The sequence below is a fragment of the Andrographis paniculata genome, unplaced genomic scaffold, assembly GCF_009805555.1.
Source record: "Andrographis paniculata isolate CXL003 unplaced genomic scaffold, ASM980555v1 Contig60END, whole genome shotgun sequence".
In the NCBI taxonomy this organism is placed as follows: Eukaryota; Viridiplantae; Streptophyta; class Magnoliopsida; order Lamiales; family Acanthaceae; genus Andrographis; species Andrographis paniculata.
The window spans coordinates 5,927,092-5,941,196 of NW_026137596.1; the positions used below are offsets into that span (position 1 = coordinate 5,927,092).

A 14,105-nucleotide genomic window follows, 5' to 3' on the forward strand; every position below is an offset into this window, starting at 1 on the left:
GGTTGAGAGAAATGGCAGCGATTGGAAGAGCATAAACCTTCGCAACACATGTATATACTTTTTTTTTAGTCCACCATTAATGTACTTAAGTATCCGTGAATGCATTTTTGTTCATTGCAAACATTATTTCAACCATTGCAAGCTCTTGTAATGAATTAGTTAATTCCAATTTAAAATTCGTATGCATAAGTTTTCTGGTTGGTTGTTGTCTTCGTACAAGGATAACATTCCTAACAGATGGATAACATTTATATGAGCATATATATGTAGATGGATAGCATTACAAGGTACATCGATCCGTTGTGGAGGTACAACGTATGCATTACTGCAATTCTAACCATGTGAACAATTAATCATACAATCATTTATGGCACAATTCATAGCATTACTCTAAACATTAAGTTTTACCAAATTCAACCTACAATTCAATCCATCTATCAATCTTAATACAATCTCATCAAACATGAGGCAAATCAAACCAATTTAACCAACAATTCAATTAGAAAATAACACATTAACCAAATCAAGTACAAATAACACAACCCAAATCAATCTCAAATCCATCTAAATTCATTACAGATGTTCACTTACATGTGCTGCTCATCAAAGTCTATGATTCGGAGGGCAAACCTTTCATTATTTTGGCCGCAATTTTACTGTGGTAGCTCTTCACATTATCAAACTCACCGTTGATGCCACCAATGGGATTGACTGTTGGATTCGTGTGAGCGTAACACTTGCCAAACATGCAGACCAAAAGACCACAGTCGAGAGTATCACATTGATTCCGACATCTTACGTACTCGGGCATCTTCCTTACCATGGGTCATAGGTATATTACGTTCAGGTACAAGCATAAAAATCACAATTGTAAAAATAACATTATATTTTGTTACGTAATTCGGTTTATCCATGATAAATTAATTATATTTATTTTGTACACCTGCCAATTTCTTCGTGTTCCCTTGCCCGAACGGATCGCATTGTGAATTGAATAACAAGCACAATCCGACATACAATCTGTAAATAAATATCATCAGTACATTACCCAAATCTGAATATTTTTAACTACGATCTGTAAATAAATATCATCAGTACATTACCCAAATCTGAATATTTTTAAAATTTATCAGAATCTATCAGGAGTACGTAACAACACATGTCGAGTACACATTAGTCCCTAAAAGTATATTACTTAGCAAACTAGACCTAAAACTGCAACTCGGGGTACTTAATAATACCACATTTGCCAACCCACAAACATGACTAATTACCGAACAATCAAACAAAAAAACTAAAATATGCAACTACGGATAACTAAACAAAATGTACATCTACAAAATTAACAAAAAAACACATATTAAACAAATAAAATCACCAAATATCGGTACCAAAATAAAAAATCCAACCCGGTCTACGTGGGCAAACATACAAACAATTTTAAACCCGATTAACAAACACAACTACATCGATCACACAGGGCTCCTCAACACCAAACCGAGACATACAAACACAAGACCAAGAGTTACACCCTAAACAATCGAACAAACTACATACAAAATATTAGTATCAACAAAATAAAAAATCAGAAAAAGTCCAGCCAGGAACTTACTTCTTCGAGCTTGTCTCGGGGATGAGAGCGATCAACTGTTTTCTTCAGCATTTTTGCACCAACCGATCGCTACATTATTGCCAAGGGTTGAAGAGCGTCGGTTCGCCTGAAGAAGAGAGAGGTAGGGTTTAAAATTGGGGTAAGAGAAGTTATAAGAGATTTTCTTCATCAACCCCTGTTAAATCGTGGGTAACTATCTTTTTCTTTTTCATTTATTTTTTAATTCGCGAAAAAAGTACGTGATATTTAACTAGAAGTATATAAGATTATAATGGGGGTAGAGCGGGAAGTAATGTAGGTATATATTACAATATTAGAAGTATTGATCAACTTATTTTGAGTACTTATTGCGTATACAACAATAATTGAGGGATAAATACAAATCGGAGTCATAACATATCTAATCCATAAAGTAGGGAGTGCAGACTAATTCATATTCAATAGGGACTGAATTGTAAGTGACTATATCTGACAGGGAGTTAAATCCAACTCTCCCTTTTTCTTTGTTTTTAATGGGATACCCTGTTACTTTTAAATCCTATTGTTGAAATTTTAATTTTTACATTTATATCATTTTATAAAAAAAAAATAATAGTATTATATTTATATAAAAAATTAAATAATTTTAACATTAATTATTATTTGAATTATATACTTAATTAAATTTATATTATTTTTTATTGTACAATATTTTTTAAATAAATTAATAAATTTATTGTTTAAATTATTATTTATTATAAATTTTATTTGAATTATAAAATTATAGGGATGACCATAAGTCAGGTTCGGTCGGAACTCATATTCATCCCAAATATATATTATTAAATCCGATATTCAAATTGGATCTGATTATACTAGATCCAACCGAGACTATACCCGATAAGACTTGATGGATCCGAAAAATCCATTTTTTTTACAATTCTTAAATTTTAATTTAAAATTACATGTACCGGATCCAATGTATATTAAAATTTATATATTTTATTAAAAAAATATTAATAAAATAATAAATATGTTAAACTCAAAAAATATTTTTAATATAATTATATTATTCGAAATTATTTTTTGATACGTATGGTTGATATATTATTATTATATTACCCTGATGATCATGATCCGGATCCAAGCCTAATACTCAAATAATTGGACTCAATTTCAAATAAATAAGTCGGGCTCGATCGGGTCTCGAGTTTACGAGAATCTATTGTCATCCTATAAAATTATTGATATCTTTTCAATTTATATTAATAATGAATTAAAGGTTTAATTTGTCAAAATAAATAAAATTTATAAGAGGACAATTATATCATTTAGAACATAAAAAATCCAAATCCACGAAATATAAATCCATCACATTTTACCAACCAAACATAATATGGGATTCCAAATCCTAAATATAATAAATCCCATCATATATAAATCCTATTGTGAAATCTCAATCCCACCAAAAAAGTCATGAATCAAACAGCCCCTTAGTTTTCTTTTTTTCTATTATACTACAAAATTTATTTTACATTCAAAATATTACATCAATATCTATTTATATCTCATCAACAACTATTCTAATTCAACTTTTTACTATTCATGAATCCAAACCCAAAACCCCAAACCCACAAACAAATACACCTTATATTTGCTATCTACCATACGGCAACACAAAACGAAAACACAAACAAAAAAAAACATCCAATTGTTGCTCATGCCAGAAGATATCCATCCATACAGTCTCAGCATCACTTCTTAAGAAAGAACAAAAATAAATAAAAATAAATAACCATTGGCATAACACATACCGAATTCAATTTATTTATTTCGTAATTTTGTTAAATGGAAGTGGGGGTGGCATCAATTCACAATCTTGGCTGCAGCAGATGCATAACTTACACTGCTGTCCCTCATAGCTTTGCATTGGCTAGACTGTTCGTATCGAAGAAACCCAATCTTTATCTTCGTCGAGCAATTCTTCAACATCTGAAGCAATTTGACACAAACACGGGGCAAAGTTAGTAGACTCATAAGAGCAACTATTGGTATCGAAAAACATTGACACTCTCAGAAAGCTCATGTGGATATATATTAATGGCGGCGGCAGCAGCAGCAGTGGTACATACATATAAGTATATCTTTTCCAATAATGCTGTTGGCACAATATAGTGTTACAATATAGAAAGCATTGGACATTTGCCTAAACCTCATTGAATTTATTTGAAAATAAGAATAAGTTCATAATTAATGGCTTACCAATCAAAACAACGAGATATTAATAAAAAGAAATCAGAAAAAAATTCGAATAATTGATTGTAAGTGGAGTTTCAACTTTCCAAATGAAGGACACCAAGAAGGTGGAATTTCATCAATTTAACAACTTGATCTTTTGTATTACTGGGTAATTTCAAAGCAAGGATGCTTCTTCTCAACAAAAATAAAATAAATAATAATAATAAATAAACACAAACAATGGAGAGAGTGAAAATTTTACATGGAGAAAAACACTGATAGGATGCCTCCCACAAATAGTATTTTGTGTCTCTGCAAGGTACTGCTTGAATGCATCTGGATCTCCTGTTTCGATTAATTCCATTCCCATCTTATCCATTGCCTCAATGGACTTATAGATGGCCCCATGCTTTCTATCAAAACGCATGAAGTTGAACCTGAAGAACAAATAAGATTTTCCAACACAACATTATTATATACATATGCAACTAACTGAATACATCACTAGGAGTTCCTCTGAGAGAGATTCTCATAATGAGTTCACCTTCACAAAGACAATTGCATGAATATGCATAAAGGAAAAAAAAAAAAAAAAAAAAAAAAAAAAAAAAAAAAGGAAAAATTGCTTTGAACACACCAATGTATCTGAGCCCTTTGACATGTTTATTGACACACATTACTCCCTTTGCTACCTGACTTTTTAAGTACGACACATACTCTACTTTGATCAGAAATCTATTTGTATGCTTCTTTTTCCCTCTTTTCTTTTGTGGTAGTAAGTCTCACTTATAGCATATTGACATTAAATCAGAAACATGTGATAACTCATCATATCACTTGCCATTAAACTTGAATTAACAACAATAAGCATAGACACACAGTAAGCTTTCTCGTTCAAAAAAATTGCACAAATGGAAGCATTTATAATGAAGTAAAATGCAACAGAAAATCAATGAATATCAAATTTAAGCAAGTAATGACACTTAATACAAAATAATTGTAATGATGATTACTTTCATAACAATAATCAAGAAAACTGCATACCGTGAACCCCAGTGACAAAAATCTGAAGACACGGAAAAGAAATTGGTAGGATCATCCACATATTTAGCCAGTAATTGACCATAAGTAGCTTCACTTTCAGCGCTAAGTGAACCTACCAGAATAGGCACAATCTTCACAGTATATCTGCACGTGTTTCTCTAGCATAAGAGTATTTGAAAAAAAAAAAAGAATAAAATGAAACAATCGTTCACTCATACCCGTTAAATACTTTAACAAGGTATGGTAGATGCATTTCCATGCTGTGTTCAGCCTCATCAACCTGAAGATCCATTAATTCAAACTTCCCACTAGCTTTAAGCTCCTCATTTACTGGAAAAAGGTAAAAGGAATGTCAGTAAACCTATTACTTGCTAATGCAAAATGCTCCACTCCACTATACTCCTGCTTACCAAGAGACAATTTAACTTTTTCAAACCATCTAACTCATTCGGACTGTAATGTAAAATTTAGAAACCACTTTAAAGCAGTTCATCTACCTTCACAAAGTAGTACACAGTGATACATTTTCGTAAAATCTAAAAACTGAAGCCATGTGCAACATTATCATAATAGATTATAGATGAACATAGAGATTTACTAATACTACGTTATAAGACAAAGATAATCCCTTCAAAATATTGAATTTTTTCAAAGAGAGGAAAGTAAGAGGCCATGTGATTTGTTCTAGTATAAACAAAAAGGTATCGCCAAAATATCCAAATAGCGCTATTATACCTTCTTGATCAATTGGTAGATCACCTAGCGGCGTCTTGTATATTGTTGCTTTTGAAAGTGCACAGTTTGGAGTGTAATGGTGATGAGATGGGCCAAGAAGGAAAACCCTTGAGCTGCAAAAATGACCTCTTTATACAACCAGGTAGAGAAACAACTTGAAAAATGCACATACAGGTCACAATAAAACCAGGGCAAATCTGAGTATGTTAGGTAAAACCCACATGTTTGCTGGGTCGATGTTCCCAAATGCGTAGGCGGCAGCTCGGCCAGAATACGAATAACCTGCATGACTAAAGAGCAGCAAACCACCAGATACACATGTTACGGCTTTTCAACATTTACTTTATTTTCAAGAGTTATAGTATGTAAGGACTCACGGTGCAATTACACCTCTTACTTCGGGAGATTTAGCAATGCCCGATGCTCTAAGCCACTCATCAAGCTCCACTGATAGTATATTAGCTAAAATTTCACAAAGCCAAAATCAGAGTATAGTAATATTGTTAGTAAAGCTGCTGGGCTGTAGAAATTAAATTTGTTAAATACTTCCCTGTACATACAGGAAGGATATACTTTACCTACCAATTACAGTGCACTCTTAACTAAATGAAAGGTAAACGTTATAAAACATGGGGCAGCAAACCACGTTGCCGGAACAGAAACAAGAAGGGATCACATGTTCCGAATCGCAACCATAGGAATCCTAAACAAGGTACGATTTTAGGACAAGTAATATTTAAAGGCACTAAATTTCACCAATGATTTCCTCTCAGTAACCCAGCTAGATTAATGGTCAGCATAAAGAGAAAACCCTCGCTTTTTCTTTTTTTTTTCTTTTTTTTTTCTTCCTTCATCATCAGAAAAATAGGCAGATGTTTGATCCCACATCTTAAGCAGATAGACGGAATGAATTACGAGAACGTGTTCGGATGCGTACAAGGAAAAAGTTAAGTGTTTTGCCCTTCCTCCCAAAAGGAAGGTCATAGTGAAGAAAGACCGAAGAGAACTAAAATTACTATAAGAGAGACAAGGGGCTTTACTTACGGTTGTCGGTGTACCATGAACCGGCGTGAGATGGTCTTCGAATAATATTCTCCATTCCTGCAATTCTATTTCTGCGTATCGCTTTAAGGAAGAAGAAGAAGAAGATAGTGCAACACCCCACTCAAAGTATGTAAATATATATAATTGATACAGCAAATTTGTTTACAGTTTTTGGATGATTTGTAAGTATATTTTTACTCGAGGATATTACGGAGCAGTTAAATTTGTTCGGAAATATCTTCACTTTGGTAAGTAATCACTCCGTCCCAATTTCCATTAGGAGTGTGTTTGTTTGGGGGAGTCGATTACATTTCTACTGCTCATCCCATTTTTTCTCCCCGAAAAATATTAAATAAACACGTATTTTTTATTTTTTATACTATATTAAAAATTAATTTTACATTTAAAACATCACATTTCAACACCTATTTATATCATATCATACAACTATTCAAATTCTTCAAAATTTTTACTATTCAAATCCCAATTCAAAATCCAAATCCCAAACAAACACACCCTATGACACGCGGAACAAAAATTTTCATTATACACAGAATAATATTTAATTATTTAATAATGTAGAATTATAATATCATTTTATTATTTTTTATATAATTATTAATATTAATAATTTTAAAATAAATTTAATATTTATGATTAAAAAAATTTAAATATATATTTAGGTATTTTAAAAATTACTATATTGGAGTAGTAAATAATATATGTAATATAGAGGTGTTTGAGAAATAACTTTTTGAAAAAGTTTTTAGTTTATTATTAAACAGTTTTAGCTGTTTGACCAATAATTTAAGTGTTTGGTAATTTAAATTTTTGAAAATTTTTTTGAATTTAAAAAACTAATCAGCTATCTAGAAGTACTTCATTTTGTATAAAAAAAAGGTATTTGTATTTATTTATTAATTGTAATTAGCCTATTAATTATAATTAGATTATTTAGCCATTAAATAGCACTTAAAATGAGCACTTAGCATATAGATCAGTCCTTCTTAATCCTCTTAATACTTTGTATTGTAATAAAAGAAATCATCAAGTTTTGAGAATGAAACAAAGTGTCAGTAATTACTACCCGAAACCCATATCTCTTCTCTTGTTCACTAAAATGGCAGGTATACATATATATGCAATTGAGCAAATTTCTACATCATTATTGCTGGGACAAAGACAAGTAGCTTCTTTGATTGATCTATGAGTACCCAGATAGTCCCGATTCCCAGAAATACCATCTTCGACTCCAAATATCTGCAATACATACAAGCATGGAAACTTGATGGCTTCATATATCAAATCTATTCAAAACAAAAATCCAGCAAAAGGTCCCCCTGGTCGCTTCAGTGGTAACAAAATCTGTGGTTGTTACAGTTCTCATGCCTGCCGAAAAGTGGCAACGAGTTCTTTCTCCAGCTCCACTAAGCTGGAACGGAGACAAAAATTGAGATATGATAAGCTAGCATGAATAAGTGTACAATGAAGATGGAATTTTCGTGTGAGTTAAAGAATTGTGCTATTACTTACATTTCAAACTTGCGCAGAGCTTCTCTCTTTTTTGCTTTGTATAGTTCACTGTCTTTGGGAATGCTGCTCAAGTTGTTGCCTGAAATAAATTCACCAAGAATAAGGAAAATGTTAAGCTGTCCCCAGGCAAAATTTGAATGGCTAATCAAATATCCAAATGGCATAGCCGAGAGCAACTTTTTTCTCAACCTCATTCATATAAAATGAAATTTTAATATAATGAACTCCAACCATCTAACGAACAGAAAGTAAAAGTATTGATTTGCTAAGGCTATGGCGCTAGGTTGGTAAATTTGGCGTCAGTTGGCTACGGCAATTTTTTACATTGTCTTTTTTACAATCTTTTTATTTTTTTTATTTATAGTTTTTATATTTTTTCTTAATTTTTAAATTTTTTTAAAAAAACTAATTGTAAATTATAAAAATAAAAAAGTTGTTCAAAATGATATATAAAATACTAGAATATTTAAAGAATATTAGTGAAAAAATAAAGTCATGTTTGGAGTAAAAATACTATAACAATGCATTTATGAAAAACTAAATACATAGAGTTTATGAGTTAAATATGGCTTAAGAAACACGTCAGTAAAAACTACACTGCACAATGTGAAGTTGCAAAAGAGGAATACAATACATTTCAGGGTTTGCATATATACTAAACTCCAGGGTACATACAGTACATCAATAAGTCACCTAATTAAGTCATCGTTCCCACAAACATAACTAGAAACCAGCAAATCACATAAATGTGTCCCATCTTGAGTTATGTTAATCTTATTCTTATTATTTATGGAGGTTGCACAATGCATTTGGTATAGAGAATGAAATTGCATATAGAAGGAATTTAATAAAGAATAATGGATTATTTTGTTTGGTAAAATAGAAAATTCAATTGAGAAATAAAAAAAAAAAAAAAAAAAAAAATACATCAATCTGCATAAAGGGGGCAGTATATTACTGGTAGAAAAAAAATGAAATGATCAGGAAAAAATAATAAATCGGGTAAGAAAAATATTGTTGTATATATATTTTTTTCTTTATTTATATGTTTTATTTTAATAATAATTTAAATGTGATATTTTATAAGATCGAAATAATATAAAAATCATAAAAGATAATAATAATAATAATAAAATAACAAATAAACACATACTAAATCATAAAAGCTAAATTGTTAAAAAAAGAAACACACACCGTACTTTCTCAATTTTCTTTCTCTCAACTTCATTGCATGGGAGAGAAATGAAACTAGAAAATAAAAAATAATTTATTCCCCAACCTTCAATTCCTGTTCTAACCAAACAAGAGATTAGAGATATTTTTATTTCGCAGTCCCCATTTCTATCACCGTGAATGTTTGTGCTATTTCTCCAGGGAAATGCCTATTTTCTTATACAGAATAAAACAATAACCAAGATAAGCTTGCTCACTGAATAAAATAAATGGGAATTACCAGAATAATGGGGAGAACCAGAAGCTTTTTCAGCACTTTGATCAGCCTTAGGAGGAGGTAGTTTGGCAACAATCAATCCCTGTTTCATTGAAGGCGCGGATTGAGTTGGACGTTCACCAACATTCCTTAAAGCTATGTGGGTTATAGTTGGTTATAGAATCAACAATGTGTAATCGGCATGTACAGATAGCAGTAAATCCCGAGTTCCCAATAGGCAAAACCAAATATGCATGTAAAGACATCCTTCCGTAAAGACAGAAGTCGTCGAGCTAAAGGTCTGTCAGAGTCTTAATAACCTCTATTGTTGGTGAAACAAGCAATATGTATTTCAACCATGCTAAAGTCATAGAAGATCTTCAACACCTCAGTTTAATAGGTTTAGGCCTACACATCTAGTTTCCAAAACTGTCATAACTTCACTAGTCTAGATCCGGCTAGAGAGTAAAGCTCTTACTCAAGCGTTGACTATCGGCATGTTTGTTAAGTGGTATCTTGGAAATATTTTGTTGTTTTAGGTTGTTTCACGAATAATAAAACGTTGAATAGAAAACAGGTGTTGAAAGTAATATTTTATATAAAGAATAAATTTATAATATAATAGTTTAAATCTAATTTGATGTAATATTTTAAGAAGAAAATTTTGATGAGCAGAATGAAAATGTAGTTAAAACACGACAAAAGGGAAAAACAAAATAAAATTTTGGTACTATAAGGGGCATCCTATATTATTTTGGTCATTTAAATATACGTATGTGACACTCTGAATGCATTATGGACTCTCCATGTATCACTTTCTGTCTTGTTGTACAGTGTTACACGCAAATATATGACCATTAGAACGACAATGAGTATGATATATGACCATTTTCTTCAATAGTTCACTTAAAGTACCAAGATAATAAGAAGTGTTACTACCGAACTAAAATTACACTTTCACCTTACAAGCAGAACCACACAAAGGTAATACGAAACACAACAACTTCAAGCATAAGACAATTTATCTTTCGAAGAAAAATATCTTACATGAGTAATACAACTTCCTGCTTTAGAGCTCACAAAATACCTAAGGATATAATAAACTTCACTAATTGGTGATGAGAGAACAAAGCATAAAATGATATTTATGTCCAATTTTTTCGCAAATAGGTAACATAAATTTCCAAGATAACAGCACTTGCAGAACTGCTATACAATGAGCATTTGATTATATAAAAAGAACACAAATGTTTCTGCTCAGTAATATGCTCAGAGTTAACATATCGACTTTTCCCCTTAGCATTCCAGTCAACCCAATCTAACCAATCAACTTATGCTGGAGTGTTCTTTTTGGTGATTATTATTATTTTCTTTTTTTTTTTCTTGTGTTTTGGTTTGAATAGTAATTTTGATGTAATATTTTGTGAGAGAAAAAATTTCTTTTTTTTGGGTTAACATTTCCTTTTTTCTGTTTTTTTTTTTTTTTTTTGGTTATTTTCAAAATTTATAACATTGAATCTTCACAATTCCCTATGTTAACTATTTCAATTTAAAATTTTACTATTCAAAACCAAAACTCAAAACCAAAATCCTACAAATAAACACAATTTCTCATATTTTCTACTTGTAAGATATGAATGGTCAACAACAATGCCCATTATTTTAGTTTTTTGCTGATTTCTCATCTTTCCGACAATCTTATTGATAGAATTATGGGCTACACTGGAAGAATAACAAACCAACATCAATTCACAAAACATGGATTATAAGTTCTACTTTCACTCAGTGTACTCGTATTTGAAAACCATTTAAGTGCCTGGAGCGCATTTGAGGAGAAAGATACATAAACTCAAAATGCCTAAATTCAAATAGATATAGACAAATATGAATTATCAGAATTGAAAAGACTGTCTAGGAATACACCGAATCAGTAAAAATGACTCATGAATTGTTCTTCCACAGACTGTTAGCTAGTCAGACTAACATGCCCATGATTATATTTGTTCTATCTATGTCAGTGCTTCACATAATCTTCACCAAACCCACTATACGTACCAAAAGAAACATTAAAGGGAGACAACATTGAATTACAAACGTTCCAGTGTGATATTTGTAAAAATGACTGAAGTAAAAAGCTTTTAACCCAACAAAAATGTTTCTCCTTCCATCTTTCTGTCGATTAGAGTGCTCTTGTCGATTGTATTTTATCTTCATTCTAACACTTTCACAATCGAAAGAAAAAGAAAAACAAAAAACACAGATTGAGTGTCAATGTAAACACAGATTGAGTGTCAATGTATGAGACTAAATACTTGGCTACATCTTCAATTCACTAACTGAAGAAAGGAAAAAGCTTTCTACTTGTCAATAGTTTTCAGTCCCATGGACCTAATTTTCTTTCAAAACCTCAAAGCAGAAAGGAACTTTGCTACTGAAGATTTATCAATCCATACTAATGTATCTAACCTTACAAAGCCATTCTATTTTTCTCAATTCACTACGTTTTCAACCATCCACCCATAAATTGAATGTTCCTAAAATCAAAATGTTGATTTTATTTTATCTTCATTCTAACATTTTCAAATTCGAAAAACAAAAAGAAGAGCAAAAACACAAATTGAGTGTCAATGCATGAGACTCAAATATTATGCTACATCTTCAAGAGCTTGCCGTAAAAGCTTTCTACTTTTTGATAGTTTTCAGTTTCCACGGACCTAAATTTCTTTCAGAACCTCACAGCAGAAAGGAAATTTGCCTGAAAATTTATCAATCTATACTAATGTATCTAACCTCACAAAGCCATTCTTTTTTTCTACATTCACTAAATTTTCAACCATCCACCCATAAAATTGAATGTTCCTAAAATCACAAAGCTAGCAATATCACTTCAATCCACTTAATCAAGAATGTCGTAGGTCAATCTAACAATTGAAAATTTTGAAATCTCCAGTTTCCCCAATTCCGTAATTTATGTTACTAATCACATTAATAATTCCAGAAGCTCCAGAACAAACAGAGTCAGAATGTCTTTCAACACAAATTGAAACCCTATTTGCAGAGAGTTGGAAAATAACTCTAGCTAGCAACCGTAATAGAAGAGCAACAAATTACCAAAAAATTAAAATAAAATAAAATAAAATAAAATAATGAAACAGAAACAGAAACAGAGAGCTGGATTACCTGCTTCTCCTTTCGCTTCAGGATTTTGACATGGCATTTTTTGATGTAGTGCATCAAATGGTAGCGGGAATGCCTCGAATACAAGTGATCCCTAATTTCGGGATTCGCCGTCAGCCAATCGACAACATCTTTGGACTTTATGACCTCATCAGTGTCCAGCGATTCGAGCCAAGAATAAACGGGCATCCACTGGTCGGTGCGCTGGAATCTATGATCATACACTTTCTCCTAATTCACGGAAGGAGAAAAGACAAGCCCATCAGAGGCACGTACATCGCCGAAACTTCAAATTAAAGAAAACGCATCAAACTTCTTTTTTGTTTATCTTTTGGGGGTTTTGGTTTTGGAAACTTATAGCTTGGACTACCTCGGCTTGCTGATCGCTGTTAAGCATCTTCTCATTAACCAAATATTCAGATTCGCCCGACGATTTAAAGCAGAGTGTGGAGCGGAGGGCGTTTCCCGGCTGTTAATTGTTGAGGCGAACCAGATCGGCCAGGGCATTAAGATCCAAATATTATACTCCCTCTCCTCCTCTGCCTATAGTTTTTTTATACGAGAAGTACTGGAATTTGATTAGTGAAAATTAAGAGGCTTTTTGACTCTTTTTTGCTTTATTTATAAAAATAATTGAATATATAAAAATATATTTATAATTAAAGTAAAAAACAAATACTCCCTCTGTCCCAAATACCGTGTGCGCTGCACCGTATACACAATATTTTAGAAGGAATGTAACTAGTAGATAATTAAATAATATAAATAATTATAAATTAAAATTAATATAACTAATTAGTTTAATTAAAATTAAAAAAAATAAAATTTAAAAATTTAAAATAAGATTAAATTGTGTAATCATTTTTTAAAAAAAAAATGAAAGTAAGATGGTATGTGAGATGGACAGAAACGGCAACGTGAACATAGTATCTGATACGGATGGAATATATTTTAATATTAATTTCGAAGACAATATTTTGGGATTATATAATATTTTAAAGAGTTAGCCAAAAATAAAATATAATATGTGAGACGGAGGGGAGGGAGTATTAAAAATAGATAGAGGGAATAGACAGAACAGAGAACAGATAGTGTTTCTCCTCCAGCACCGGGCCAAACAACTATTCATCTGCTTCTCTGCTCTTCTCTAAATCTCCATATTCTTTGGTTTTTTCTTTTAGGCTTTGTTTGTTTGGGGTTTAGATTTTGAGTTCGCATTTCAATAATAAAAATTTTGAATTTGAATAGAGATAGGATATGATATAAATAAATGTTGATTTTTAGTATAATATAAAAATAAAAAAATAGGTGTTT

The 14,105-nt window shown here is 31.4% G+C and overlaps 3 protein-coding genes across 5 annotated transcripts; all 3 read right to left on the reverse strand.

Annotated features, from left to right (window-relative positions):
- Positions 1–539: 539 nt before the first annotated feature.
- On the reverse strand, positions 540–1,719 carry LOC127260076 (uncharacterized). Of its 2 annotated transcripts, none has more exons than XR_007840629.1 (3): positions 1,613–1,719; positions 944–1,020; positions 540–811 (listed from the first exon to the last, which is right to left on the reverse strand). XR_007840629.1 is itself a non-coding variant. In XM_051287738.1 (3 exons), the coding sequence occupies exons 1-3, from the start codon at positions 1,661–1,663 to the stop codon at positions 611–613; spliced, it is 333 nt and encodes a 110-aa protein (XP_051143695.1). In that variant the 5' UTR covers positions 1,664–1,719; the 3' UTR covers positions 540–610. The 2 variants fall into 2 exon arrangements, 1 of the variants encoding a protein (XP_051143695.1); XM_051287738.1 differs by having other exon boundaries at positions 540–815.
- Positions 1,720–3,283: 1,564 nt separating this feature from the next.
- Positions 3,284–6,804, reverse strand: LOC127260187 (uncharacterized). 2 transcript variants are annotated; one of them, XM_051287890.1, is made up of 8 exons: positions 6,653–6,804; positions 6,006–6,070; positions 5,830–5,898; positions 5,609–5,721; positions 5,092–5,203; positions 4,874–5,017; positions 4,092–4,266; positions 3,284–3,583 (listed from the first exon to the last, which is right to left on the reverse strand). In XM_051287890.1, the coding sequence occupies exons 2-8, from the start codon at positions 6,044–6,046 to the stop codon at positions 3,458–3,460; spliced, it is 780 nt and encodes a 259-aa protein (XP_051143847.1). In that variant the 5' UTR covers positions 6,047–6,070; positions 6,653–6,804; the 3' UTR covers positions 3,284–3,457. The 2 variants fall into 2 exon arrangements, with proteins under 2 accessions (XP_051143847.1, XP_051143846.1); XM_051287889.1 differs by having other exon boundaries at positions 5,986–6,070.
- An 854-nt stretch (positions 6,805–7,658) lies between these two features.
- On the reverse strand, positions 7,659–13,358 carry LOC127260168 (uncharacterized). Its single transcript, XM_051287865.1, has 5 exons — positions 13,162–13,358; positions 12,795–13,022; positions 9,639–9,717; positions 8,186–8,264; positions 7,659–8,084 (listed from the first exon to the last, which is right to left on the reverse strand). Exons 1-5 carry the CDS (start codon positions 13,186–13,188, stop codon positions 8,036–8,038), a joined length of 462 nt encoding a protein of 153 aa, XP_051143822.1. The 5' UTR covers positions 13,189–13,358; the 3' UTR covers positions 7,659–8,035.
- Between the last annotated feature and the right edge of the window lie 747 nt (positions 13,359–14,105).

Coding starts and splice junctions, on each gene's coding strand:
- LOC127260187 (XM_051287889.1), bottom strand. CDS start 6,707: ATGGAGAATATTATTCGAAGACCATCTCACGCCGGTTCATGGTACACC. Junction 5,722..5,829: donor AACATCGACCCAGCAAACAT/GTGGGTTTTACC, acceptor TCATTTTTGCAG/CTCAAGGGTTTTCCTTCTTG. Junction 4,267..4,873: donor TTTTGTCACTGGGGTTCACG/GTATGCAGTTTT, acceptor TTTGTTCTTCAG/GTTCAACTTCATGCGTTTTG.
- LOC127260076 (XM_051287738.1), bottom strand. CDS start 1,663: ATGCTGAAGAAAACAGTTGATCGCTCTCATCCCCGAGACAAGCTCGAA. Junction 1,021..1,612: donor CCCGAGACAAGCTCGAAGAA/GTAAGTTCCTGG, acceptor ATTTATTTACAG/ATTGTATGTCGGATTGTGCT. Junction 816..943: donor GAACACGAAGAAATTGGCAG/GTGTACAAAATA, acceptor ACCCATGGTAAG/GAAGATGCCCGAGTACGTAA.
- LOC127260168 (XM_051287865.1), bottom strand. CDS start 13,188: ATGCTTAACAGCGATCAGCAAGCCGAG. Junction 13,023..13,161: donor ACAGCGATCAGCAAGCCGAG/GTAGTCCAAGCT, acceptor TCCGTGAATTAG/GAGAAAGTGTATGATCATAG. Junction 8,265..9,638: donor TGGTTCTCCCCATTATTCTG/GTAATTCCCATT, acceptor AATTTATTTCAG/GCAACAACTTGAGCAGCATT.